This window comes from Ranitomeya variabilis, chromosome 4 (assembly GCF_051348905.1).
Source record: "Ranitomeya variabilis isolate aRanVar5 chromosome 4, aRanVar5.hap1, whole genome shotgun sequence".
NCBI lineage: Eukaryota > Metazoa > Chordata > Amphibia > Anura > Dendrobatidae > Ranitomeya > Ranitomeya variabilis.
Window position 1 is genome coordinate 202,613,959 of NC_135235.1, and position 27,996 is coordinate 202,641,954.

The 27,996-nt window shown below is 42.2% G+C and overlaps 3 protein-coding genes across 3 annotated transcripts; all 3 read left to right on the top strand.

Annotated features, from left to right (window-relative positions):
• Positions 1-2,854: 2,854 nt before the first annotated feature.
• LOC143768603 (protein kinase C delta type-like) lies at positions 2,855-7,821 on the top strand. Its single transcript, XM_077257239.1, has 6 exons — positions 2,855-3,259; positions 3,892-4,145; positions 4,302-4,364; positions 4,533-5,087; positions 5,209-5,252; positions 6,221-7,821. Exons 1-5 carry the CDS (start codon positions 2,891-2,893, stop codon positions 5,231-5,233), a joined length of 1,266 nt encoding a protein of 421 aa, XP_077113354.1. The 5' UTR covers positions 2,855-2,890; the 3' UTR covers positions 5,234-5,252; positions 6,221-7,821.
• A 4,652-nt stretch (positions 7,822-12,473) lies between these two features.
• Positions 12,474-17,456, top strand: LOC143768605 (protein kinase C delta type-like). Its single transcript, XM_077257240.1, has 6 exons — positions 12,474-12,878; positions 13,511-13,764; positions 13,921-13,983; positions 14,152-14,706; positions 14,828-14,871; positions 15,840-17,456. The coding sequence occupies exons 1-5, from the start codon at positions 12,510-12,512 to the stop codon at positions 14,850-14,852; spliced, it is 1,266 nt and encodes a 421-aa protein (XP_077113355.1). The 5' UTR covers positions 12,474-12,509; the 3' UTR covers positions 14,853-14,871; positions 15,840-17,456.
• Positions 17,457-22,091: 4,635 nt separating this feature from the next.
• LOC143768606 (protein kinase C delta type-like) lies at positions 22,092-26,078 on the top strand. The gene is made up of 6 exons (XM_077257241.1): positions 22,092-22,496; positions 23,129-23,382; positions 23,539-23,601; positions 23,770-24,324; positions 24,446-24,489; positions 25,458-26,078. Exons 1-5 carry the CDS (start codon positions 22,128-22,130, stop codon positions 24,468-24,470), a joined length of 1,266 nt encoding a protein of 421 aa, XP_077113356.1. The 5' UTR covers positions 22,092-22,127; the 3' UTR covers positions 24,471-24,489; positions 25,458-26,078.
• The last annotated feature ends 1,918 nt before the right edge of the window (positions 26,079-27,996 follow it).

Sequence of the window (27,996 nt, forward strand, 5' to 3'; positions counted from 1 at the left end):
CACTAGTCTATGTTTCTGTGCCACCTTATTATTGTGAGATATACTAACTTAGAGGAGCACCATTGTTCTTTTTTATTTCTAGCAATAGATGGGTCTGTCGGCTTTGGGCACAAAGCTTCGTGACTTCTTTTTCAATTGAGTGAGATGTTCTCTATAGTAGGTCACCAAAAATATTTCTGTGCCCATTCCTCCAATTGTACTGCTCCAACTTCTTCTGATAGCCTTCTAATTCGAAGGTTGTTCCTCCTGTGTCTACCTTTGTTATCATTGAGGTGTATGACGATGTTGTTTGTAATTTGTGAAGAATGCTCCTGTGGACTGTCTTGTGTAAATCTTTGCCCAAAAAAGCCGGCAAGCTATTTTGTGATTTCTGTGGGATTCAAGAGCTTGGCTTGGAAACACTTAATCTGTCATTGTCAATCGCTCTACTTAGAGTCCATAAAAACGTCACCTATAGAAGTCCTTGAATTTAAGTAGTAAAAATCCAACTCAACAGGTGGATTCTTTCAGATGAGGTAGTAGAAGTTGGGCACAGGACCTGGTGATAGGTTGTCCTTCTTCTGTAGTGTCAAGTAGGCAAAAACATAGGGTGAACGGATCATTCAGATAACAGGAGCAACTTCTGGTAAGATACTGATGTCAAGGGCCCGCAGAGTGGGGGACACATAGTTTCACAGGAGCATTAGAAGATTATTCTATATCTAAGGGTACCGTCACACAGTGCCATTTTCATCGCTACGACGGCACGATTCATGACGTTCTAGCGATATCGTTACGATATCGTTGTGTCTGACACGCTACTGCGATCCGGATCCCCGCTGAGAATCGTACGTCGTAGCAGATCGTTTGAAACTTTCTTTCGTCGTCTAGTGTCCCGCTGTGGCGGCATGATTGCATCGTGTGACACAGGTTGTATACGATGTGCGCACAGTAACCAATGGCTTCTACATCGCAAATACGTCATGAAATTATCACTCCAGCGCCGTGTATTGCAAAGTGTGACCGCAGTCTACGACGCTGGAGCGATAATCATACGACGCTGCAACGTCACGAATCGTGCCGTCGTAGCGATGAAAATGGCACTGTGTGACGGTACCCTAAGAATTGTAGCTATACTATGGCTGTATTTGTGCTCCCTTTCCTTTTCGGTTTTCCCTCCCTATTCTTTCCCGTAATGGTACTTATCAGTTGAGAGTCAATGTTGTCTCAGCTGTGGTCCTCCACGACCAAGTTTTGGAAGATTCTGTTATTCGCGGAGGAAGAAGCATCTTTACCCTGATTGGTGAACTAGTGCTAGTGGCGGGAATATTTCTGCATAAAAGGCCCAGTTTTGCCAAAGTCCGGGGTGGTCCGTGCACAGCAAGTCACCAGTATCCTGCCGGCCCACCTTTTTTGTTGTGATGCCCATTATTTAGCTAAGGCTGGAAGGACTTGGTCCATTTTTGATCGTTACAGTTGATTATTTATTTGATTACTGACTGATGAATTTACTCTATGGTTTTTAATATTTATTGACTTATTAATTTATGTTTTAAGCAACCTTTAATAAACATTGTGAGCCTTTTCTTTATCCAAACTAACCTTGTCTAGTCTTTTTTTCATTAATATGTTAAAGGGAATCTGTCACCAGGTTTTTGTTACTTAATCTTATAGCAGCATAATGTAAAGACAGAGACCCTGATTCCAGTGATGTGTCACTTACTGAGCTGCTTGCTGTAGTTTTGATAAAAATCACTGTTTTATCAACAGGAAATTATCACTATAGGACTAGTAAATCTGCTGCCAGGTAGTCCTCCGTATTCATGAGCTCTATGTAGCCACACCCGACCACTGATTGGCAGCTTTCTGCCTATCCACAGTGTACACAGAAATTAAATTAATTGATTGTATTTTTGTTGGGTCTTGTGCCTTGGTGCTTGGGTGGGTGCAACCTAAATAAAGACCCGAGTGCCGGCCAAAAATGCGCAGTTAGAATATTGTCAACAAAAGAGAAACCAAGGATCGGACATCAAAATAAATATTAGGATATCTTTATAGTGAACGCCATCGAGAAAAAAGCAGAACAAATCCACAGACTACAAAAATCTATAAACACATCAACGTGCGCAAAATGACCGATCCAAGTCCCAAGTCATGGACAGAAAGGACAACCAACCCCATACTGACAATAAGAGCAGGAGGGCCCAGGAAAAATGCTCAATAAGTGCAAAAGACTCTAATATCAATGCAATAAAGGACGGAAAGAGAATTAGTAAAGCATTGCAGAAAATGGTCGGCAATACAGCGCCCTCAAAAAGTATTCACACCCCATGAACTTTAACACATTTATTCACGTTACACCAACAAACTGAAATGTTTTTTATTGGGAATTGATGTGAAACCAACACAAGGTAACAAGTGTTTGTGAAGAGTAAAGGAAATGATACACGGGTTCCTAAATAATAAAAAAATATAATCTCTAGTAACCACGATATATGAGAAATAATATTATAACATGAAAGATAAAAGGAATAATTATTTTTTAAATATACATTAGTAATGGGAAGAGCTAGGATTTTATAGTATGTTGTGTTTTTTATGTATTCTTGGCATATAATTACATCTCTGTGCATGTGGATAAAAAGAATGTATTCTGAAATTTAAAAAAACAGCACTGTAAGCCGCCATGAAGTTCTGTGCCGTTCCTCTGGACCCTAAACTGTCACCCATGATGCCCACATCTCAGTGTATAGGGCAGAGCAGGGCCAGGAGCCACTGCCTGGCAGGAGCCACCTGAGGGTTCCGTTACCTCTGACCTCTGGTCACCTGCACACGACCAACTGCCGTTTACTTTCAACTGTCGGCTGAAGTGATTGGACCGAGGTCTACAGGCGGGAAGAGATTACTGAGAATGGCGACTACTGGACGAGGAGAAAAGAGCAAGAAGAGGAGCGAGGAGAATAGGAAGAGAGAGGAGAAGAGGAAGAGAGAAGAGGAGAGTGATACCACTGATGGATTCAGGAAGAAGAGAAGAGAGGAGAAGAGAGAGGAGAAGAGGAAGAGAGAAGAGAAGAAGAGAGAGAAGAGGAAGAGAGAAGAGGTGAGTATTACCACTGCTGGTTTCAGGAAGAAGAGGAGAGAGGCCGAAGACAATGGATTGGAGGATGGAGAACCAACACCTGGATGCAGCAGAGACACCGAAACATCCAGCCCCTACGCCAGGCTTGACATGACCAACTTTGCCTTCCATAAAGTCTTGGGTAGAGGAAGCTTTGGGAAAGTAAGTTTCATATTTTTTTTTTAACAATCTATATTTGTCATTGTATCTCCATCTGTTATTTTCTGTAGATAGATATTCATTGACATCTTCTTCTATGGAATGGCTGACAAAACACACAGACGCTCCCCTGACCCCATGATTATTTCACAAATTGGATCATCTCATCACCATAGTTAGGTTTAGTGCTGCTGTAAACGGGTATTCTGATTCATTGAAGAGCTGATCTCTGGGATTACATCTGTGGGGAGTTGGGGTGACAGTTTGTTTCCATGTACTGGTCCATATATGATGCTATCAGGATACAATATATGCTTTGACCTTTATGTTTTTAAATCAGCTGCACATTCATAGAAGACCAATACTGAACCCCAACCAGCTCCAAATACCATCCAGTGTTTGTCCTATTTATTGCCATATGGTGATAATGGAATACCCCTTTAAGGCCTCTCCATAGAGCATACGTGGAGGAGACAGTGCATCACGCCAATAGCTTTGCATTGCTCTGCTATAAAGTCCAGGACACCAGCAGACTCACAAACCACTCAGGCCACCCGTTTCTTGTGCAATAGATGAACCAGCTGTTTTCCACCTCCCATACACATTTTCCAACCATAGCTTATTCCTTTCTTCAGGTGGTCCTGACATCAGTCCCCAGCCGAAACATCTATATGGCTGTGAAGATGATCAAGAAAAGGGAGGATAATGAGAACATCATTATGAGAGAGCGGCGGATACTCCTGGCGGCCCGAGACTGCCCATTCCTATGTCACCTGTATGCCGCACACCAGTCTCGGAAGCGTGCGTATTTCATCATGGAATATCTGTCCGGAGGCAGCCTCAAGGCTTTGATTGAGATGTATGGCTCTCTGAACATCGACAATGTAAGGTGAGAAAGAGGAAGAAATACCAAAAAGTGAGAGGAGGGGTGGAAATAAAAGCTGAGGTTGGGATGGAGCTGGGAAAGGACTGGCAGGGAATCTGGCCCAGGCAGGAAGGAGGTTCCAGCAATGACATTGATTCTACACTATGTTCTCTCCATCAGATTCTACACAGCAGAGATCGTATGTGGCCTCCAGTTCCTCCACGGACACAACATAGTCCACCGGTAAGCAGAACTTTCCTCCTTCTCTCTGTCCCCTTTACGTGCTAGTAATATTGCCCCCAACTTTCCTGGGCTCCTGTCTCCCTATTCCACCTGATCTTGCAATGACCCATTTTCCATCTCCTGTATCACTCGGCAGATTTCTTACTCTGATGTTTTTTTTAATTGCAGAGATATTAAGCCGGATAACATCATGTTGGATGCCGATGGCCACATCCGTATCATCGACCTTGGGCTTGCCCAAGATGGCGTCACCTCCTCCAATAACATCTCTGGAGAGACGGGCACTTTCCATTTCATGGCCCCAGAGGTGCTTCGCAAAAGAGGATATGGTACAGCAGTGGATTGGTGGAGCCTGGGGATTGTGGTGTCCCAGATGGCAACAGGACACTCCCCATTTTACACCGGCTCCGTCAGCAAAATGGCTTACAGAGCTATTACCAAAGGAGAGCATGAAATTCCATCTTGGCTTGATGCTGACATGCAAGATCTTATCAAGAAGCTGCTGTGCAAAAAGCCTCAGAAGCGATTGGGTGTGTGCGGGAACATCCGAGAGCATCCATTCTTTACCACCATCGGCTGGGAGGATCTGGAGGAAAGGAGAGCCAAGCCGCCATTCATACCATTCAGGCCAGTTCTGGAGAAACATCTTATGCAGTGGCCAGAGGAAAAGAAAGCCCTTAACCCCATGGCCGGCTTCAATTATGTGTCACCCAGCTGGGCCCGGTAAGATCATCCTTCTCGGAGAATAAATCCCATCAAATGTCCTTCTCAGCTTGTGGCCATTATCACCGTCCTTGTCTTCTCCCAGTGTTTCTGCCAATCACCGTGTCTCTGTTATTCTTAGGTTGATGAGAAGATCTGGGCTGTGAAACCTTCCAAGACCATCAGGTGAGTGGCCGCTGTACACACAGGACACCGATTATACCCATACATCATATCTGATGTTTCATAGGGGAATGGTTCATTATGATGACCATTCCTCTATGATAACAGAAGTGTAAGGAGGTTGCTTTCCCTGCTCCTTACATGGACCCACTTAGTCAGACAGATGGGTTGTTGGGGGGAAGACTTTCTGCCCTGGGCACAAGGGACCATGTGACTGCTGGAGACAGAGAAGAAGAGAGAGGGGTGTGGTCAGAAAAGAGCGGGAGAGCAGAGTGCGCGAGACAGAAGGGACAGCGCGCCAGAGAGAGAGCAGGCTACAGCGCCGCGCTCCCCAAAAAAGAGTGCTCTCCGTGAGGGCACTGAGGCTGAGATACCAGCCGTAGTGAAGGCTGGATGTGAAAGTGTGGACTTGGAAGCCTCTGTAATCAGAGAAGAGGTATCCCCTCACAGTGACCTGAGCGCGCAGCCCCGGTGACCGCAGTGACAAGCCAGGGCCCCTGAGTGTGACAAGTAAACTGCTCAGTGTGTGTGTAGCATTGCTACTGTAGAAAGACTGCCAGGCTAATATACAGAGACTGTGCAGCAGAGTGGCTGTGTTGCTTCCTGCTTCCAGCTTCACTGGGAGAAAAGACTGCAAAGACTTAACCCCGGAGTCTCCAGTTCCCAGGAGACAGAGGAGAGACTTCAGGATCTCAAGCACTGCTGGTGACTGTACCCACTTGGAATAAGGACCCTACAGTCAGGACCTCCCTGGACTGATAAGTTACAAGAACACTCATTAACCATTTACTGTTTGCTTTATCTCTATTAACCCCCTGTTTACTCCTTGCGAGGAGAATCTTACTCCTGATAATAAATTCCCCTCAACAGTTGGTCTGTCTGCTCCGTGGTGACATACTCAACCCTGCACTCTATTACAGAAGATCCAGTAGATAGAAGTTGTTGAAAAGTCTTTCTTTTATGTCTTGCAGAATGAGCCTGTACCAACTGCCAAGAACTTTGTGTCTCCAGACCCGTACCTGAGATCTCTGCTGCTGTTTGTCACCTCGGCCGCCCTAGAACATCATGTCTATCCATAACATCTTCATGTAGGACCACTGCCATTGTGTCGCTGCACCAGCCCAATCCTGGGCTGCTTCTTCACATCACTCCAACCCGAAGATCTTCTGTGCCATCGGGAGTGGCCTGTGCTTAGTGTCCATCTGGTGAGTTCAGGAATAATAGTCTAATATGGGCCATTATCCCTGAACTCACCTCAGCACAGGCTAGGTAAATATTTCACCCATAACTCATCACATCCACATCACCCACACTACATGATAGATATAGGTCCACACTACACGATAGGTATAGGCCCACACTACATGATAGGTATAGGCCCCCACACATAGACATATAGCATGTAGTTAGAGATTTCGGCTTTTGATCCTGGGATTTAATCTGATCGCCATATTTGGGGTCAGGAAGGAATTTTTCCCCCTAATATGAGGACAATTGGCTCATTCCTCATGGGGGTTTTCGCCTTCCTCTGGATCTACACGGCCTTAAATAGGTTTAGTAAAATATATTAATAAGTAGATTCCCACATAAGTAGTCCAAAAAAGTTAAAAAAAATAAATAAATCAGAAATAGTTTATTTTACACAAAACAAAAACATTCTAAATAACAATTAAGTAAAATATTTTTTAAAAAGTCTCACTTCCACACTTTACAGATTAGGCTCGAGCCTTTGATCCTGGGATTTAATCTGATCGCCATATTTGGGGTCAGGAAGGAATTTTTCCTCCGTCACGAGAATAATTGGCCCATTTCTCACGTGGGGTTTTCGCCTTCCTCTGGATCAACACGGCCCATAGATAGGTTTAGAAATTAGAATATAGAAGTAGTTTCTTATGTTTATTAAAAAAAAAATGAAAAAAAAATATATATAGAATTTCTTTTGGGGTTTAAAAAAAAAATAGTTAACATAAATATAAAAACAAATTAGTCCAAAAATAGAAAATTTCTAAATAAAAAACTACACTTGAGGCATGACATATTAGCTATGAGCCCTTGATCCTGGGATTTATTCTGACCGCCATGTTTTATTTGGGGTCAGGAAGGAATTTTCCCCCCTGATATGAGGATAATTGGCCGATTCCTCACAGGGGGTTTTCGCCTTCCTCTGGATCAACACGGCCCATAGATAGGTTTAGTAAAATAGAATAAATAAGTAGTTTCTTATGTTTGTAATAAAAAATATATAATTTATGCAAAATAATAATATAATATTTTTGATTTACAATAATTTATTTGACACAAATATAAACGTAAATTAGTCCAAAAATAGAAATTACTTTTATATTTTTATATAATAAACATTTATATAATAATAATAATATAATAATAATTTTAAATAATATATATTTTTTAAATTAAACGTACATATACACATTAGCTATAAGCCCTTGATCCTGGGATTTATTCTGACCGCCATATTTTATTTGGGGTCAGGAAGGAATTTTCCCCCCTGATATGAGGATAATTGGCCGATTCCTCACAGGGGGTTTTCGCCTTCCTCTGGATCAACATGGCCCATAAATAGGATTATTCTGATAGAGTAATAATTTACACATCTACATAATAATAAAATATATAATAATTTATAACCCCGTCTATAAATAAAATCTCTTTTCCCCTACATCGTTGTTTTTGTCCTTATTTAATTCGACGTCCATGTAGTGAATGTGGGTTTAGCCCCTGACTCTTATTCTCCAGCACTATGGACCTTGATGGGGTCGTCCAGTCTCATGTAAGGTTTCTCCATATGGGTCAGAGGTAAAGCCCCAATGTGCTGTGAATAAAGACCAAATTGATCCCTTCTACACAAACCTCCTGCAGTAAGTGAGTACCCGACAGCAAATGCTGAATTTCCCTACAGCATCTCCAAAGGAGAAATTAGGTATTACACATTGTCCTCTGTGGACAGGGGTCTTTTATACTGATAACAAGTTCAAGCAGGTGCTATTACTACAGGTAATGAGTGGAGGACAGAGGAGAAGTTACAGGTCTGTGAGAGTCAGAAATCTTGCATGTTTTTAGGTGACCAAATACTTATTTTCCACCACAATTTGCAAAATAAATCTTGCTAAATCAGACAAGGTGATTTTCTGGATTTGTTTTCTCATTTTGACTCTCATAGTTGTGGTCTACCTATGGTGTCAATTACAGGCCTTTCTCATCTTTTTAAGTGGGAGAACTTGCACAATTGGTGGCTGACCAAATACTTTTTTTCCCACTGTATCTTCAGTGTGGTCCCATGAAAAGATATAATAAAATATTAACAAAAATGTGAGGGGTGTACTCACTTTTGTGATATACTGTAATTATTAAGTTACATACACAATGTATGCATGTTTTCTACAATTTTGCAATGCATTGATGTCAGAGATCGAGCGTTGACTGTGCATTCATGGTACTTTCAATTTATTTCTATGAATACTCCGAAAACAATAATTTTCAGATCTGCCATAAAAATGAATGGAACAAGCTGTACATGTGACCCAAGTCTATCAGACATTGATGGTTCAAAAACGTGTTTTTAAAAAAAATCTAATTAAAGGTAATCGGTTTTATGTGGAGGATCCCAGATTATGGGAACAAAGACATAAAGAAAAGGAAAGGACAAAACAAGATGAAAGGGAGAACTTCCTATCAACCAGGGTGAGAAGATGGGAGATCTCTGACCAAGGATGCCAAATGTCAAAGATGTCTTTTGCTCTGTTTTCATTACCAGCTTTACTCTCCTCCATGCACATTAATACATTAACCCATAGAAGCCTGAAAGGTGGTGATAAAGATTTCAATAGTTTGGGAATCATTTGTTGCGTTGCAAGTATATAAGAACCTGGGGGCATGGACCATCAGGAATCATTTGGAGGTTAGTCAGGAGATCTAGTACCATAATAGACATATAGGAGATCAGGTACACCAGACATATAAAACTGAACCTGGAGCTGAAGCCCACCATCAACACAAGTGCCAGAATTACTTGAACATTTGATGTAATTTAGCAGGGATCTTGGACCATTGTTAAAGTTGAGTTCCTTTGTGTGTCCAACATTTCTTGGACCTTTCTTCACGGGTCCCGATATCAGTCCACTTTTGAATTGTGCTGCCTGTTATCAATATAATATTTTTGTTTGTATCCATGGCCAATACTTATCCATCTTCCACCATCCTTGGCACCCAACTACCTCATTTTGCAACTTTTATCTTACCGAAAGGTCCCTTCTTGGCCTTGGAACCTGATCAGAAAGTTCAGCTAGGATATGATCTACTATGCTTCATTAGAGTTGTGCCTAAACCCTACAACAACTCCTAAAGGTGAACACTAGTCTATGTTTCTGTGCCACCTTATTATTGTGAGATATACTAACTTAGAGGAGCACCATTGTTCTTTTTTATTTCTAGCAATAGATGGGTCTGTCGGCTTTGGGCACAAAGCTTCGTGACTTCTTTTTCAATTGAGTGAGATGTTCTCTATAGTAGGTCACCAAAAATATTTCTGTGCCCATTCCTCCAATTGTACTGCTCCAACTTCTTCTGATAGCCTTCTAATTCGAAGGTTGTTCCTCCTGTGTCTACCTTTGTTATCATTGAGGTGTATGACGATGTTGTTTGTAATTTGTGAAGAATGCTCCTGTGGACTGTCTTGTGTAAATCTTTGCCCAAAAAAGCCGGCAAGCTATTTTGTGATTTCTGTGGGATTCAAGAGCTTGGCTTGGAAACACTTAATCTGTCATTGTCAATCGCTCTACTTAGAGTCCATAAAAACGTCACCTATAGAAGTCCTTGAATTTAAGTAGTAAAAATCCAACTCAACAGGTGGATTCTTTCAGATGAGGTAGTAGAAGTTGGGCACAGGACCTGGTGATAGGTTGTCCTTCTTCTGTAGTGTCAAGTAGGCAAAAACATAGGGTGAACGGATCATTCAGATAACAGGAGCAACTTCTGGTAAGATACTGATGTCAAGGGCCCGCAGAGTGGGGGACACATAGTTTCACAGGAGCATTAGAAGATTATTCTATATCTAAGGGTACCGTCACACAGTGCCATTTTCATCGCTACGACGGCACGATTCATGACGTTCTAGCGATATCGTTACGATATCGTTGTGTCTGACACGCTACTGCGATCCGGATCCCCGCTGAGAATCGTACGTCGTAGAAGATCGTTTGAAACTTTCTTTCGTCGTCTAGTGTCCCGCTGTGGCGGCATGATTGCATCGTGTGACACAGGTTGTATACGATGTGCGCACAGTAACCAATGGCTTCTACATCGCAAATACGTCATGAAATTATCACTCCAGCGCCGTGTATTGCAAAGTGTGACCGCAGTCTACGACGCTGGAGCGATAATCATACGACGCTGCAACGTCACGAATCGTGCCGTCGTAGCGATGAAAATGGCACTGTGTGACGGTACCCTAAGAATTGTAGCTATACTATGGCTGTATTTGTGCTCCCTTTCCTTTTCGGTTTTCCCTCCCTATTCTTTCCCGTAATGGTACTTATCAGTTGAGAGTCAATGTTGTCTCAGCTGTGGTCCTCCACGACCAAGTTTTGGAAGATTCTGTTATTCGCGGAGGAAGAAGCATCTTTACCCTGATTGGTGAACTAGTGCTAGTGGCGGGAATATTTCTGCATAAAAGGCCCAGTTTTGCCAAAGTCCGGGGTGGTCCGTGCACAGCAAGTCACCAGTATCCTGCCGGCCCACCTTTTTTGTTGTGATGCCCATTATTTAGCTAAGGCTGGAAGGACTTGGTCCATTTTTGATCGTTACAGTTGATTATTTATTTGATTACTGACTGATGAATTTACTCTATGGTTTTTAATATTTATTGACTTATTAATTTATGTTTTAAGCAACCTTTAATAAACATTGTGAGCCTTTTCTTTATCCAAACTAACCTTGTCTAGTCTTTTTTTCATTAATATGTTAAAGGGAATCTGTCACCAGGTTTTTGTTACTTAATCTTATAGCAGCATAATGTAAAGACAGAGACCCTGATTCCAGTGATGTGTCACTTACTGAGCTGCTTGCTGTAGTTTTGATAAAAATCACTGTTTTATCAACAGGAAATTATCACTATAGGACTAGTAAATCTGCTGCCAGGTAGTCCTCCGTATTCATGAGCTCTATGTAGCCACACCCGACCACTGATTGGCAGCTTTCTGCCTATCCACAGTGTACACAGAAATTAAATTAATTGATTGTATTTTTGTTGGGTCTTGTGCCTTGGTGCTTGGGTGGGTGCAACCTAAATAAAGACCCGAGTGCCGGCCAAAAATGCGCAGTTAGAATATTGTCAACAAAAGAGAAACCAAGGATCGGACATCAAAATAAATATTAGGATATCTTTATAGTGAACGCCATCGAGAAAAAAGCAGAACAAATCCACAGACTACAAAAATCTATAAACACATCAACGTGCGCAAAATGACCGATCCAAGTCCCAAGTCATGGACAGAAAGGACAACCAACCCCATACTGACAATAAGAGCAGGAGGGCCCAGGAAAAATGCTCAATAAGTGCAAAAGACTCTAATATCAATGCAATAAAGGACGGAAAGAGAATTAGTAAAGCATTGCAGAAAATGGTCGGCAATACAGCGCCCTCAAAAAGTATTCACACCCCATGAACTTTAACACATTTATTCACGTTACACCAACAAACTGAAATGTTTTTTATTGGGAATTGATGTGAAACCAACACAAGGTAACAAGTGTTTGTGAAGAGTAAAGGAAATGATACACGGGTTCCTAAATAATAAAAAAATATAATCTCTAGTAACCACGATATATGAGAAATAATATTATAACATGAAAGATAAAAGGAATAATTATTTTTTAAATATACATTAGTAATGGGAAGAGCTAGGATTTTATAGTATGTTGTGTTTTTTATGTATTCTTGGCATATAATTACATCTCTGTGCATGTGGATAAAAAGAATGTATTCTGAAATTTAAAAAAACAGCACTGTAAGCCGCCATGAAGTTCTGTGCCGTTCCTCTGGACCCTAAACTGTCACCCATGATGCCCACATCTCAGTGTATAGGGCAGAGCAGGGCCAGGAGCCACTGCCTGGCAGGAGCCACCTGAGGGTTCCGTTACCTCTGACCTCTGGTCACCTGCACACGACCAACTGCCGTTTACTTTCAACTGTCGGCTGAAGTGATTGGACCGAGGTCTACAGGCGGGAAGAGATTACTGAGAATGGCGACTACTGGACGAGGAGAAAAGAGCAAGAAGAGGAGCGAGGAGAATAGGAAGAGAGAGGAGAAGAGGAAGAGAGAAGAGGAGAGTGATACCACTGATGGATTCAGGAAGAAGAGAAGAGAGGAGAAGAGAGAGGAGAAGAGGAAGAGAGAAGAGAAGAAGAGAGAGAAGAGGAAGAGAGAAGAGGTGAGTATTACCACTGCTGGTTTCAGGAAGAAGAGGAGAGAGGCCGAAGACAATGGATTGGAGGATGGAGAACCAACACCTGGATGCAGCAGAGACACCGAAACATCCAGCCCCTACGCCAGGCTTGACATGACCAACTTTGCCTTCCATAAAGTCTTGGGTAGAGGAAGCTTTGGGAAAGTAAGTTTCATATTTTTTTTTTAACAATCTATATTTGTCATTGTATCTCCATCTGTTATTTTCTGTAGATAGATATTCATTGACATCTTCTTCTATGGAATGGCTGACAAAACACACAGACGCTCCCCTGACCCCATGATTATTTCACAAATTGGATCATCTCATCACCATAGTTAGGTTTAGTGCTGCTGTAAACGGGTATTCTGATTCATTGAAGAGCTGATCTCTGGGATTACATCTGTGGGGAGTTGGGGTGACAGTTTGTTTCCATGTACTGGTCCATATATGATGCTATCAGGATACAATATATGCTTTGACCTTTATGTTTTTAAATCAGCTGCACATTCATAGAAGACCAATACTGAACCCCAACCAGCTCCAAATACCATCCAGTGTTTGTCCTATTTATTGCCATATGGTGATAATGGAATACCCCTTTAAGGCCTCTCCATAGAGCATACGTGGAGGAGACAGTGCATCACGCCAATAGCTTTGCATTGCTCTGCTATAAAGTCCAGGACACCAGCAGACTCACAAACCACTCAGGCCACCCGTTTCTTGTGCAATAGATGAACCAGCTGTTTTCCACCTCCCATACACATTTTCCAACCATAGCTTATTCCTTTCTTCAGGTGGTCCTGACATCAGTCCCCAGCCGAAACATCTATATGGCTGTGAAGATGATCAAGAAAAGGGAGGATAATGAGAACATCATTATGAGAGAGCGGCGGATACTCCTGGCGGCCCGAGACTGCCCATTCCTATGTCACCTGTATGCCGCACACCAGTCTCGGAAGCGTGCGTATTTCATCATGGAATATCTGTCCGGAGGCAGCCTCAAGGCTTTGATTGAGATGTATGGCTCTCTGAACATCGACAATGTAAGGTGAGAAAGAGGAAGAAATACCAAAAAGTGAGAGGAGGGGTGGAAATAAAAGCTGAGGTTGGGATGGAGCTGGGAAAGGACTGGCAGGGAATCTGGCCCAGGCAGGAAGGAGGTTCCAGCAATGACATTGATTCTACACTATGTTCTCTCCATCAGATTCTACACAGCAGAGATCGTATGTGGCCTCCAGTTCCTCCACGGACACAACATAGTCCACCGGTAAGCAGAACTTTCCTCCTTCTCTCTGTCCCCTTTACGTGCTAGTAATATTGCCCCCAACTTTCCTGGGCTCCTGTCTCCCTATTCCACCTGATCTTGCAATGACCCATTTTCCATCTCCTGTATCACTCGGCAGATTTCTTACTCTGATGTTTTTTTTAATTGCAGAGATATTAAGCCGGATAACATCATGTTGGATGCCGATGGCCACATCCGTATCATCGACCTTGGGCTTGCCCAAGATGGCGTCACCTCCTCCAATAACATCTCTGGAGAGACGGGCACTTTCCATTTCATGGCCCCAGAGGTGCTTCGCAAAAGAGGATATGGTACAGCAGTGGATTGGTGGAGCCTGGGGATTGTGGTGTCCCAGATGGCAACAGGACACTCCCCATTTTACACCGGCTCCGTCAGCAAAATGGCTTACAGAGCTATTACCAAAGGAGAGCCTGAAATTCCATCTTGGCTTGATGCTGACATGCAAGATCTTATCAAGAAGCTGCTGTGCAAAAAGCCTCAGAAGCGATTGGGTGTGTGCGGGAACATCCGAGAGCATCCATTCTTTACCACCATCGGCTGGGAGGATCTGGAGGAAAGGAGAGCCAAGCCGCCATTCATACCATTCAGGCCAGTTCTGGAGAAACATCTTATGCAGTGGCCAGAGGAAAAGAAAGCCCTTAACCCCATGGCCGGCTTCAATTATGTGTCACCCAGCTGGGCCCGGTAAGATCATCCTTCTCGGAGAATAAATCCCATCAAATGTCCTTCTCAGCTTGTGGCCATTATCACCGTCCTTGTCTTCTCCCAGTGTTTCTGCCAATCACCGTGTCTCTGTTATTCTTAGGTTGATGAGAAGATCTGGGCTGTGAAACCTTCCAAGACCATCAGGTGAGTGGCCGCTGTACACACAGGACACCGATTATACCCATACATCATATCTGATGTTTCATAGGGGAATGGTTCATTATGATGACCATTCCTCTATGATAACAGAAGTGTAAGGAGGTTGCTTTCCCTGCTCCTTACATGGACCCACTTAGTCAGACAGATGGGTTGTTGGGGGGAAGACTTTCTGCCCTGGGCACAAGGGACCATGTGACTGCTGGAGACAGAGAAGAAGAGAGAGGGGTGTGGTCAGAAAAGAGCGGGAGAGCAGAGTGCGCGAGACAGAAGGGACAGCGCGCCAGAGAGAGAGCAGGCTACAGCGCCGCGCTCCCCAAAAAAGAGTGCTCTCCGTGAGGGCACTGAGGCTGAGATACCAGCCGTAGTGAAGGCTGGATGTGAAAGTGTGGACTTGGAAGCCTCTGTAATCAGAGAAGAGGTATCCCCTCACAGTGACCTGAGCGCGCAGCCCCGGTGACCGCAGTGACAAGCCAGGGCCCCTGAGTGTGACAAGTAAACTGCTCAGTGTGTGTGTAGCATTGCTACTGTAGAAAGACTGCCAGGCTAATATACAGAGACTGTGCAGCAGAGTGGCTGTGTTGCTTCCTGCTTCCAGCTTCACTGGGAGAAAAGACTGCAAAGACTTAACCCCGGAGTCTCCAGTTCCCAGGAGACAGAGGAGAGACTTCAGGATCTCAAGCACTGCTGGTGACTGTACCCACTTGGAATAAGGACCCTACAGTCAGGACCTCCCTGGACTGATAAGTTACAAGAACACTCATTAACCATTTACTGTTTGCTTTATCTCTATTAACCCCCTGTTTACTCCTTGCGAGGAGAATCTTACTCCTGATAATAAATTCCCCTCAACAGTTGGTCTGTCTGCTCCGTGGTGACATACTCAACCCTGCACTCTATTACAGAAGATCCAGTAGATAGAAGTTGTTGAAAAGTCTTTCTTTTATGTCTTGCAGAATGAGCCTGTACCAACTGCCAAGAACTTTGTGTCTCCAGACCCGTACCTGAGATCTCTGCTGCTGTTTGTCACCTCGGCCGCCCTAGAACATCATGTCTATCCATAACATCTTCATGTAGGACCACTGCCATTGTGTCGCTGCACCAGCCCAATCCTGGGCTGCTTCTTCACATCACTCCAACCCGAAGATCTTCTGTGCCATCGGGAGTGGCCTGTGCTTAGTGTCCATCTGGTGAGTTCAGGAATAATAGTCTAATATGGGCCATTATCCCTGAACTCACCTCAGCACAGGCTAGGTAAATATTTCACCCATAACTCATCACATCCACATCACCCACACTACATGATAGATATAGGTCCACACTACACGATAGGTATAGGCCCACACTACATGATAGGTATAGGCCCCCACACATAGACATATAGCATGTAGTTAGAGATTTCGGCTTTTGATCCTGGGATTTAATCTGATCGCCATATTTGGGGTCAGGAAGGAATTTTTCCCCCTAATATGAGGACAATTGGCTCATTCCTCATGGGGGTTTTCGCCTTCCTCTGGATCTACACGGCCTTAAATAGGTTTAGTACAATATATTAATAAGTAGATTCCCACATAAGTAGTCCAAAAAAGTTAAAAAAAATAAATAAATCAGAAATAGTTTATTTTACACAAAACAAAAACATTCTAAATAACAATTAAGTAAAATATTTTTTAAAAAGTCTCACTTCCACACTTTACAGATTAGGCTCGAGCCTTTGATCCTGGGATTTAATCTGATCGCCATATTTGGGGTCAGGAAGGAATTTTTCCTCCGTCACGAGAATAATTGGCCCATTTCTCACGTGGGGTTTTCGCCTTCCTCTGGATCAACACGGCCCATAGATAGGTTTAGAAATTAGAATATAGAAGTAGTTTCTTATGTTTATTAAAAAAAAAATGAAAAAAAAATATATATAGAATTTCTTTTTGGGTTTAAAAAAAAAATAGTTAACATAAATATAAAAACAAATTAGTCCAAAAATAGAAAATTTCTAAATAAAAAACTACACTTGAGGCATGACATATTAGCTATGAGCCCTTGATCCTGGGATTTATTCTGACCGCCATGTTTTATTTGGGGTCAGGAAGGAATTTTCCCCCCTGATATGAGGATAATTGGCCGATTCCTCACAGGGGGTTTTCGCCTTCCTCTGGATCAACACGGCCCATAGATAGGTTTAGTAAAATAGAATAAATAAGTAGTTTCTTATGTTTGTAATAAAAAATATATAATTTATGTAAAATAATAATATAATATTTTTGATTTACAATAATTTATTTGACACAAATATAAACGTAAATTAGTCCAAAAATAGAAATTACTTTTATATTTTTATATAATAAACATTTATATAATAATAATAATATAATAATAATTTTAAATAATATATATTTTTTAAATTAAACGTACATATACACATTAGCTATAAGCCCTTGATCCTGGGATTTATTCTGACCGCCATATTTTATTTGGGGTCAGGAAGGAATTTTCCCCCCTGATATGAGGATAATTGGCCGATTCCTCACAGGGGGTTTTCGCCTTCCTCTGGATCAACATGGCCCATAAATAGGATTATTCTGATAGAGTAATAATTTACACATCTACATAATAATAAAATATATAATAATTTATAACCCCGTCTATAAATAAAATCTCTTTTCCCCTACATCGTTGTTTTTGTCCTTATTTAATTCGACGTCCATGTAGTGAATGTGGGTTTAGCCCCTGACTCTTATTCTCCAGCATTATGGACCTTGATGGGGTCGTCCAGTCTCATGTAAGGTTTCTCCATATGGGTCAGAGGTAAAGCCCCAATGTGCTGTGAATAAAGACCAAATTGATCCCTTCTACACAAACCTCCTGCAGTAAGTGAGTACCCGACAGCAAATGCTGAATTTCCCTACAGCATCTCCAAAGGAGAAATTAGGTATTACACATTGTCCTCTGTGGACAGGGGTCTTTTATACTGATAACAAGTTCAAGCAGGTGCTATTACTACAGGTAATGAGTGGAGGACAGAGGAGAAGTTACAGGTCTGTGAGAGTCAGAAATCTTGCATGTTTTTAGGTGACCAAATACTTATTTTCCACCACAATTTGCAAAATAAATCTTGCTAAATCAGACAAGGTGATTTTCTGGATTTGTTTTCTCATTTTGACTCTCATAGTTGTGGTCTACCTATGGTGTCAATTACAGGCCTTTCTCATCTTTTTAAGTGGGAGAACTTGCACAATTGGTGGCTGACCAAATACTTTTTTTCCCACTGTATCTTCAGTGTGGTCCCATGAAAAGATATAATAAAATATTAACAAAAATGTGAGGGGTGTACTCACTTTTGTGATATACTGTAATTATTAAGTTACATACACAATGTATGCATGTTTTCTACAATTTTGCAATGCATTGATGTCAGAGATCGAGCGTTGACTGTGCATTCATGGTACTTTCAATTTATTTCTATGAATACACCGAAAACAATAATTTTCAGATCTGCCATAAAAATGAATGGAACAAGCTGTACATGTGACCCAAGTCTATCAGACATTGATGGTTCAAAAACGTGTTTTTAAAAAAAATCTAATTAAAGGTAATCGGTTTTATGTGGAGGATCCCAGATTATGGGAACAAAGACATAAAGAAAAGGAAAGGACAAAACAAGATGAAAGGGAGAACTTCCTATCAACCAGGGTGAGAAGATGGGAGATCTCTGACCAAGGATGCCAAATGTCAAAGATGTCTTTTGCTCTGTTTTCATTACCAGCTTTACTCTCCTCCATGCACATTAATACATTAACCCATAGAAGCCTGAAAGGTGGTGATAAAGATTTCAATAGTTTGGGAATCATTTGTTGCGTTGCAAGTATATAAGAACCTGGGGGCATGGACCATCAGGAATCATTTGGAGGTTAGTCAGGAGATCTAGTACCATAATAGACATATAGGAGATCAGGTACACCAGACATATAAAACTGAACCTGGAGCTGAAGCCCACCATCAACACAAGTGCCAGAATTACTTGAACATTTGATGTAATTTAGCAGGGATCTTGGACCATTGTTAAAGTTGAGTTCCTTTGTGTGTCCAACATTTCTTGGACCTTTCTTCACGGGTCCCGATATCAGTCCACTTTTGAATTGTGCTGCCTGTTATCAATATAATATTTTTGTTTGTATCCATGGCCAATACTTATCCATCTTCCACCATCCTTGGCACCCAACTACCTCATTTTGCAACTTTTATCTTACCGAAAGGTCCCTTCTTGGCCTTGGAACCTGATCAGAAAGTTCAGCTAGGATATGATCTACTATGCTTCATTAGAGTTGTGCCTAAACCCTACAACAACTCCTAAAGGTGAACACTAGTCTATGTTTCTGTGCCACCTTATTATTGTGAGATATACTAACTTAGAGGAGCACCATTGTTCTTTTTTATTTCTAGCAATAGATGGGTCTGTCGGCTTTGGGCACAAAGCTTCGTGACTTCTTTTTCAATTGAGTGAGATGTTCTCTATAGTAGGTCACCAAAAATATTTCTGTGCCCATTCCTCCAATTGTACTGCTCCAACTTCTTCTGATAGCCTTCTAATTCGAAGGTTGTTCCTCCTGTGTCTACCTTTGTTATCATTGAGGTGTATGACGATGTTGTTTGTAATTTGTGAAGAATGCTCCTGTGGACTGTCTTGTGTAAATCTTTGCCCAAAAAAGCCGGCAAGCTATTTTGTGATTTCTGTGGGATTCAAGAGCTTGGCTTGGAAACACTTAATCTGTCATTGTCAATCGCTCTACTTAGAGTCCATAAAAACGTCACCTATAGAAGTCCTTGAATTTAAGTAGTAAAAATCCAACTCAACAGGTGGATTCTTTCAGATGAGGTAGTAGAAGTTGGGCACAGGACCTGGTGATAGGTTGTCCTTCTTCTGTAGTGTCAAGTAGGCAAAAACATAGGGTGAACGGATCATTCAGATAACAGGAGCAACTTCTGGTAAGATACTGATGTCAAGGGCCCGCAGAGTGGGGGACACATAGTTTCACAGGAGCATTAGAAGATTATTCTATATCTAAGGGTACCGTCACACAGTGCCATTTTCATCGCTACGACGGCACGATTCATGACGTTCTAGCGATATCGTTACGATATCGTTGTGTCTGACACGCTACTGCGATCCGGATCCCCGCTGAGAATCGTACGTCGTAGAAGATCGTTTGAAACTTTCTTTCGTCGTCTAGTGTCCCGCTGTGGCGGCATGATTGCATCGTGTGACACAGGTTGTATACGATGTGCGCACAGTAACCAATGGCTTCTACATCGCAAATACGTCATGAAATTATCACTCCAGCGCCGTGTATTGCAAAGTGTGACCGCAGTCTACGACGCTGGAGCGATAATCATACGACGCTGCAACGTCACGAATCGTGCCGTCGTAGCGATGAAAATGGCACTGTGTGACGGTACCCTAAGAATTGTAGCTATACTATGGCTGTATTTGTGCTCCCTTTCCTTTTCGGTTTTCCCTCCCTATTCTTTCCCGTAATGGTACTTATCAGTTGAGAGTCAATGTTGTCTCAGCTGTGGTCCTCCACGACCAAGTTTTGGAAGATTCTGTTATTCGCGGAGGAAGAAGCATCTTTACCCTGATTGGTGAACTAGTGCTAGTGGCGGGAATATTTCTGCATAAAAGGCCCAGTTTTGCCAAAGTCCGGGGTGGTCCGTGCACAGCAAGTCACCAGTATCCTGCCGGCCCACCTTTTTTGTTGTGATGCCCATTATTTAGCTAAGGCTGGAAGGACTTGGTCCATTTTTGATCGTTACAGTTGATTATTTATTTGATTACTGACTGATGAATTTACTCTATGGTTTTTAATATTTATTGACTTATTAATTTATGTTTTAAGCAACCTTTAATAAACATTGTGAGCCTTTTCTTTATCCAAACTAACCTTGTCTAGTCTTTTTTTCATTAATATGTTAAAGGGAATCTGTCACCAGGTTTTTGTTACTTAATCTTATAGCAGCATAATGTAAAGACAGAGACCCTGATTCCAGTGATGTGTCACTTACTGAGCTGCTTGCTGTAGTTTTGATAAAAATCACTGTTTTATCAACAGGAAATTATCACTATAGGACTAGTAAATCTGCTGCCAGGTAGTCCTCCGTATTCATGAGCTCTATGTAGCCACACCCGACCACTGATTGGCAGCTTTCTGCCTATCCACAGTGTACACAGAAATTAAATTAATTGATTGTATTTTTGTTGGGTCTTGTGCCTTGGTGCTTGGGTGGGTGCAACCTAAATAAAGACCCGAGTGCCGGCCAAAAATGCGCAGTTAGAATATTGTCAACAAAAGAGAAACCAAGGATCGGACATCAAAATAAATATTAGGATATCTTTATAGTGAACGCCATCGAGAAAAAAGCAGAACAAATCCACAGACTACAAAAATCTATAAACACATCAACGTGCGCAAAATGACCGATCCAAGTCCCAAGTCATGGACAGAAAGGACAACCTACCCCATACTGACAATAAGAGCAGGAGGGCCCAGGAAAAATGCTCAATAAGTGCAAAAGACTCTAATATCAATGCAATAAAGGACGGAAAGAGAATTAGTAAAGCATTGCAGAAAATGGTCGGCAATACAGCGCCCTCAAAAAGTATTCACACCCCATGAACTTTAACACATTTATTCACGTTACACCAACAAACTGAAATGTTTTTTATTGGGAATTGATGTGAAACCAACACAAGGTAACAAGTGTTTGTGAAGAGTAAAGGAAATGATACACGGGTTCCTAAATAATAAAAAAAATAATCTCTAGTAACCACGATATATGAGAAATAATATTATAACATGAAAGATAAAAGGAATAATTATTTTTTAAATATACATTAGTAATGGGAAGAGCTAGGATTTTATAGTATGTTGTGTTTTTTATGTATTCTTGGCATATAATTACATCTCTGTGCATGTGGATAAAAAGAATGTATTCTGAAATTTAAAAAAACAGCACTGTAAGCCGCCATGAAGTTCTGTGCCGTTCCTCTGGACCCTAAACTGTCACCCATGATGCCCACATCTCAGTGTATAGGGCAGAGCAGGGCCAGGAGCCACTGCCTGGCAGGAGCCACCTGAGGGTTCCGTTACCTCTGACCTCTGGTCACCTGCACACGACCAACTGCCGTTTACTTTCAACTGTCGGCTGAAGTGATTGGACCGAGGTCTACAGGCGGGAAGAGAATACTGAGAATGGCGACTACTGGACGAGGAGAAAAGAGCAAGAAGAGGAGCGAGGAGAATAGGAAGAGAGAGGAGAAGAGGAAGAGAGAAGAGGAGAGTGATACCACTGATGGATTCAGGAAGAAGAGAAGAGAGGAGAAGAGAGAGGAGAAGAGGAAGAGAGAAGAGAAGAAGAGAGAGAAGAGGAAGAGAGAAGAGGTGAGTATTACCACTGCTGGTTTCAGGAAGAAGAGGAGAGAGGCCGAAGACAATGGATTGGAGGATGGAGAACCAACACCTGGATGCAGCAGAGACACCGAAACATCCAGCCCCTACGCCAGGCTTGACATGACCAACTTTGCCTTCCATAAAGTCTTGGGTAGAGGAAGCTTTGGGAAAGTAAGTTTCATATTTTTTTTTAAACAATCTATATTTGTCATTGTATCTCCATCTGTTATTTTCTGTAGATAGATATTCATTGACATCTTCTTCTATGGAATGGCTGACAAAACACACAGACGCTCCCCTGACCCCATGATTATTTCACAAATTGGATCATCTCATCACCATAGTTAGGTTTAGTGCTGCTGTAAACGGGTATTCTGATTCATTGAAGAGCTGATCTCTGGGATTACATCTGTGGGGAGTTGGGGTGACAGTTTGTTTCCATGTACTGGTCCATATATGATGCTATCAGGATACAATATATGCTTTGACCTTTATGTTTTTAAATCAGCTGCACATTCATAGAAGACCAATACTGAACCCCAACCAGCTCCAAATACCATCCAGTGTTTGTCCTATTTATTGCCATATGGTGATAATGGAATACCCCTTTAAGGCCTCTCCATAGAGCATACGTGGAGGAGACAGTGCATCACGCCAATAGCTTTGCATTGCTCTGCTATAAAGTCCAGGACACCAGCAGACTCACAAACCACTCAGGCCACCCGTTTCTTGTGCAATAGATGAACCAGCTGTTTTCCACCTCCCATACACATTTTCCAACCATAGTTTATTCCTTTCTTCAGGTGGTCCTGACATCAGTCCCCAGCCGAAACATCTATATGGCTGTGAAGATGATCAAGAAAAGGGAGGATAATGAGAACATCATTATGAGAGAGCGGCGGATACTCCTGGCGGCCCGAGACTGCCCATTCCTATGTCACCTGTATGCCGCACACCAGTCTCGGAAGCGTGCGTATTTCATCATGGAATATCTGTCCGGAGGCAGCCTCAAGGCTTTGATTGAGATGTATGGCTCTCTGAACATCGACAATGTAAGGTGAGAAAGAGGAAGAAATACCAAAAAGTGAGAGGAGGGGTGGAAATAAAAGCTGAGGTTGGGATGGAGCTGGGAAAGGACTGGCAGGGAATCTGGCCCAGGCAGGAAGGAGGTTCCAGCAATGACATTGATTCTACACTATGTTCTCTCCATCAGATTCTACACAGCAGAGATCGTATGTGGCCTCCAGTTCCTCCACGGACACAACATAGTCCACCGGTAAGCAGAACTTTCCTCCTTCTCTCTGTCCCCTTTACGTGCTAGTAATATTGCCCCCAACTTTCCTGGGCTCCTGTCTCCCTATTCCACCTGATCTTGCAATGACCCATTTTCCATCTCCTGTATCACTCGGCAGATTTCTTACTCTGATGTTTTTTTTAATTGCAGAGATATTAAGCCGGATAACATCATGTTGGATGCCGATGGCCACATCCGTATCATCGACCTTGGGCTTGCCCAAGATGGCGTCACCTCCTCCAATAACATCTCTGGAGAGACGGGCACTTTCCATTTCATGGCCCCAGAGGTGCTTCGCAAAAGAGGATATGGTACAGCAGTGGATTGGTGGAGCCTGGGGATTGTGGTGTCCCAGATGGCAACAGGACACTCCCCATTTTACACCGGCTCCGTCAGCAAAATGGCTTACAGAGCTATTACCAAAGGAGAGCCTGAAATTCCATCTTGGCTTGATGCTGACATGCAAGATCTTATCAAGAAGCTGCTGTGCAAAAAGCCTCAGAAGCGATTGGGTGTGTGCGGGAACATCCGAGAGCATCCATTCTTTACCACCATCGGCTGGGAGGATCTGGAGGAAAGGAGAGCCAAGCCGCCATTCATACCATTCAGGCCAGTTCTGGAGAAACATCTTATGCAGTGGCCAGAGGAAAAGAAAGCCCTTAACCCCATGGCCGGCTTCAATTATGTGTCACCCAGCTGGGCCCGGTAAGATCATCCTTCTCGGAGAATAAATCCCATCAAATGTCCTTCTCAGCTTGTGGCCATTATCACCGTCCTTGTCTTCTCCCAGTGTTTCTGCCAATCACCGTGTCTCTGTTATTCTTAGGTTGATGAGAAGATCTGGGCTGTGAAACCTTCCAAGACCATCAGGTGAGTGGCCGCTGTACACACAGGACACCGATTATACCCATACATCATATCTGATGTTTCATAGGGGAATGGTTCATTATGATGACCATTCCTCTATGATAACAGAAGTGTAAGGAGGTTGCTTTCCCTGCTCCTTACATGGAACCACTTAGTCAGACAGATGGGTTGTTGGGGGGAAGACTTTCTGCCCTGGGCACAAGGGACCATGTGACTGCTGGAGACAGAGAAGAAGAGAGAGGGGTGTGGTCAGAAAAGAGCGGGAGAGCAGAGTGCGCGAGACAGAAGGGACAGCGCGCCAGAGAGAGAGCAGGCTACAGCGCCGCGCTCCCCAAAAAAGAGTGCTCTCCGTGAGGGCACTGAGGCTGAGATACCAGCCGTAGTGAAGGCTGGATGTGAAAGTGTGGACTTGGAAGCCTCTGTAATCAGAGAAGAGGTATCCCCTCACAGTGACCTGAGCGCGCAGCCCCGGTGACCGCAGTGACAAGCCAGGGCCCCTGAGTGTGACAAGTAAACTGCTCAGTGTGTGTGTAGCATTGCTACTGTAGAAAGACTGCCAGGCTAATATACAGAGACTGTGCAGCAGAGTGGCTGTGTTGCTTCCTGCTTCCAGCTTCACTGGGAGAAAAGACTGCAAAGACTTAACCCCGGAGTCTCCAGTTCCCAGGAGACAGAGGAGAGACTTCAGGATCTCAAGCACTGCTGGTGACTGTACCCACTTGGAATAAGGACCCTACAGTCAGGACCTCCCTGGACTGATAAGTTACAAGAACACTCATTAACCATTTACTGTTTGCTTTATCTCTATTAACCCCCTGTTTACTCCTTGCGAGGAGAATCTTACTCCTGATAATAAATTCCCCTCAACAGTTGGTCTGTCTGCTCCGTGGTGACATACTCAACCCTGCACTCTATTACAGAAGATCCAGTAGATAGAAGTTGTTGAAAAGTCTTTCTTTTATGTCTTGCAGAATGAGCCTGTACCAACTGCCAAGAACTTTGTGTCTCCAGACCCGTACCTGAGATCTCTGCTGCTGTTTGTCACCTCGGCCGCCCTAGAACATCATGTCTATCCATAACATCTTCATGTAGGACCACTGCCATTGTGTCGCTGCACCAGCCCAATCCTGGGCTGCTTCTTCACATCACTCCAACCCGAAGATCTTCTGTGCCATCGGGAGTGGCCTGTGCTTAGTGTCCATCTGGTGAGTTCAGGAATAATAGTCTAATATGGGCCATTATCCCTGAACTCACCTCAGCACAGGCTAGGTAAATATTTCACCCATAACTCATCACATCCACATCACCCACACTACATGATAGATATAGGTCCACACTACACGATAGGTATAGGCCCACACTACATGATAGGTATAGGCCCCCACACATAGACATATAGCATGTAGTTAGAGATTTCGGCTTTTGATCCTGGGATTTAATCTGATCGCCATATTTGGGGTCAGGAAGGAATTTTTCCCCCTAATATGAGGACAATTGGCTCATTCCTCATGGGGGTTTTCGCCTTCCTCTGGATCTACACGGCCTTAAATAGGTTTAGTACAATATATTAATAAGTAGATTCCCACATAAGTAGTCCAAAAAAGTTAAAAAAAATAAATAAATGAGAAATAGTTTATTTTACACAAAACAAAAACATTCTAAATAACAATTAAGTAAAATATTTTTTAAAAAGTCTCACTTCCACACTTTACAGATTAGGCTCGAGCCTTTGATCCTGGGATTTAATCTGATCGCCATATTTGGGGTCAGGAAGGAATTTTTCCTCCGTCACGAGAATAATTGGCCCATTTCTCACGTGGGGTTTTCGCCTTCCTCTGGATCAACACGGCCCATAGATAGGTTTAGAAATTAGAATATAGAAGTAGTTTCTTATGTTTATTAAAAAAAAAATGAAAAAAAAATATATATAGAATTTCTTTTTGGGTTTAAAAAAAAAATAGTTAACATAAATATAAAAACAAATTAGTCCAAAAATAGAAAATTTCTAAATAAAAAACTACACTTGAGGCATGACATATTAGCTATGAGCCCTTGATCCTGGGATTTATTCTGACCGCCATGTTTTATTTGGGGTCAGGAAGGAATTTTCCCCCCTGATATGAGGATAATTGGCCGATTCCTCACAGGGGGTTTTCGCCTTCCTCTGGATCAACACGGCCCATAGATAGGTTTAGTAAAATAGAATAAATAAGTAGTTTCTTATGTTTGTAATAAAAAATATATAATTTATGCAAAATAATAATATAATATTTTTGATTTACAATAATTTATTTGACACAAATATAAACGTAAATTAGTCCAAAAATAGAAATTACTTTTATATTTTTATATAATAAACATTTATATAATAATAATAATATAATAATAATTTTAAATAATATATATTTTTTAAATTAAACGTACATATACACATTAGCTATAAGCCCTTGATCCTGGGATTTATTCTGACCGCCATATTTTATTTGGGGTCAGGAAGGAATTTTCCCCCCTGATATGAGGATAATTGGCCGATTCCTCACAGGGGGTTTTCGCCTTCCTCTGGATCAACATGGCCCATAAATAGGATTATTCTGATAGAGTAATAATTTACACATCTACATAATAATAAAATATATAATAATTTATAACCCCGTCTATAAATAAAATCTCTTTTCCCCTACATCGTTGTTTTTGTCCTTATTTAATTCGACGTCCATGTAGTGAATGTGGGTTTAGCCCCTGACTCTTATTCTCCAGCACTATGGACCTTGATGGGGTCGTCCAGTCTCATGTAAGGTTTCTCCATATGGGTCAGAGGTAAAGCCCCAATGTGCTGTGAATAAAGACCAAATTGATCCCTTCTACACAAACCTCCTGCAGTAAGTGAGTACCCGACAGCAAATGCTGAATTTCCCTACAGCATCTCCAAAGGAGAAATTAGGTATTACACATTGTCCTCTGTGGACAGGGGTCTTTTATACTGATAACAAGTTCAAGCAGGTGCTATTACTACAGGTAATGAGTGGAGGACAGAGGAGAAGTTACAGGTCTGTGAGAGTCAGAAATCTTGCATGTTTTTAGGTGACCAAATACTTATTTTCCACCACAATTTGCAAAATAAATCTTGCTAAATCAGACAAGGTGATTTTCTGGATTTGTTTTCTCATTTTGACTCTCATAGTTGTGGTCTACCTATGGTGTCAATTACAGGCCTTTCTCATCTTTTTAAGTGGGAGAACTTGCACAATTGGTGGCTGACCAAATACTTTTTTTCCCACTGTATCTTCAGTGTGGTCCCATGAAAAGATATAATAAAATATTAACAAAAATGTGAGGGGTGTACTCACTTTTGTGATATACTGTAATTATTAAGTTACATACACAATGTATGCATGTTTTCTACAATTTTGCAATGCATTGATGTCAGAGATCGAGCGTTGACTGTGCATTCATGGTACTTTCAATTTATTTCTATGAATACACCGAAAACAATAATTTTCAGATCTGCCA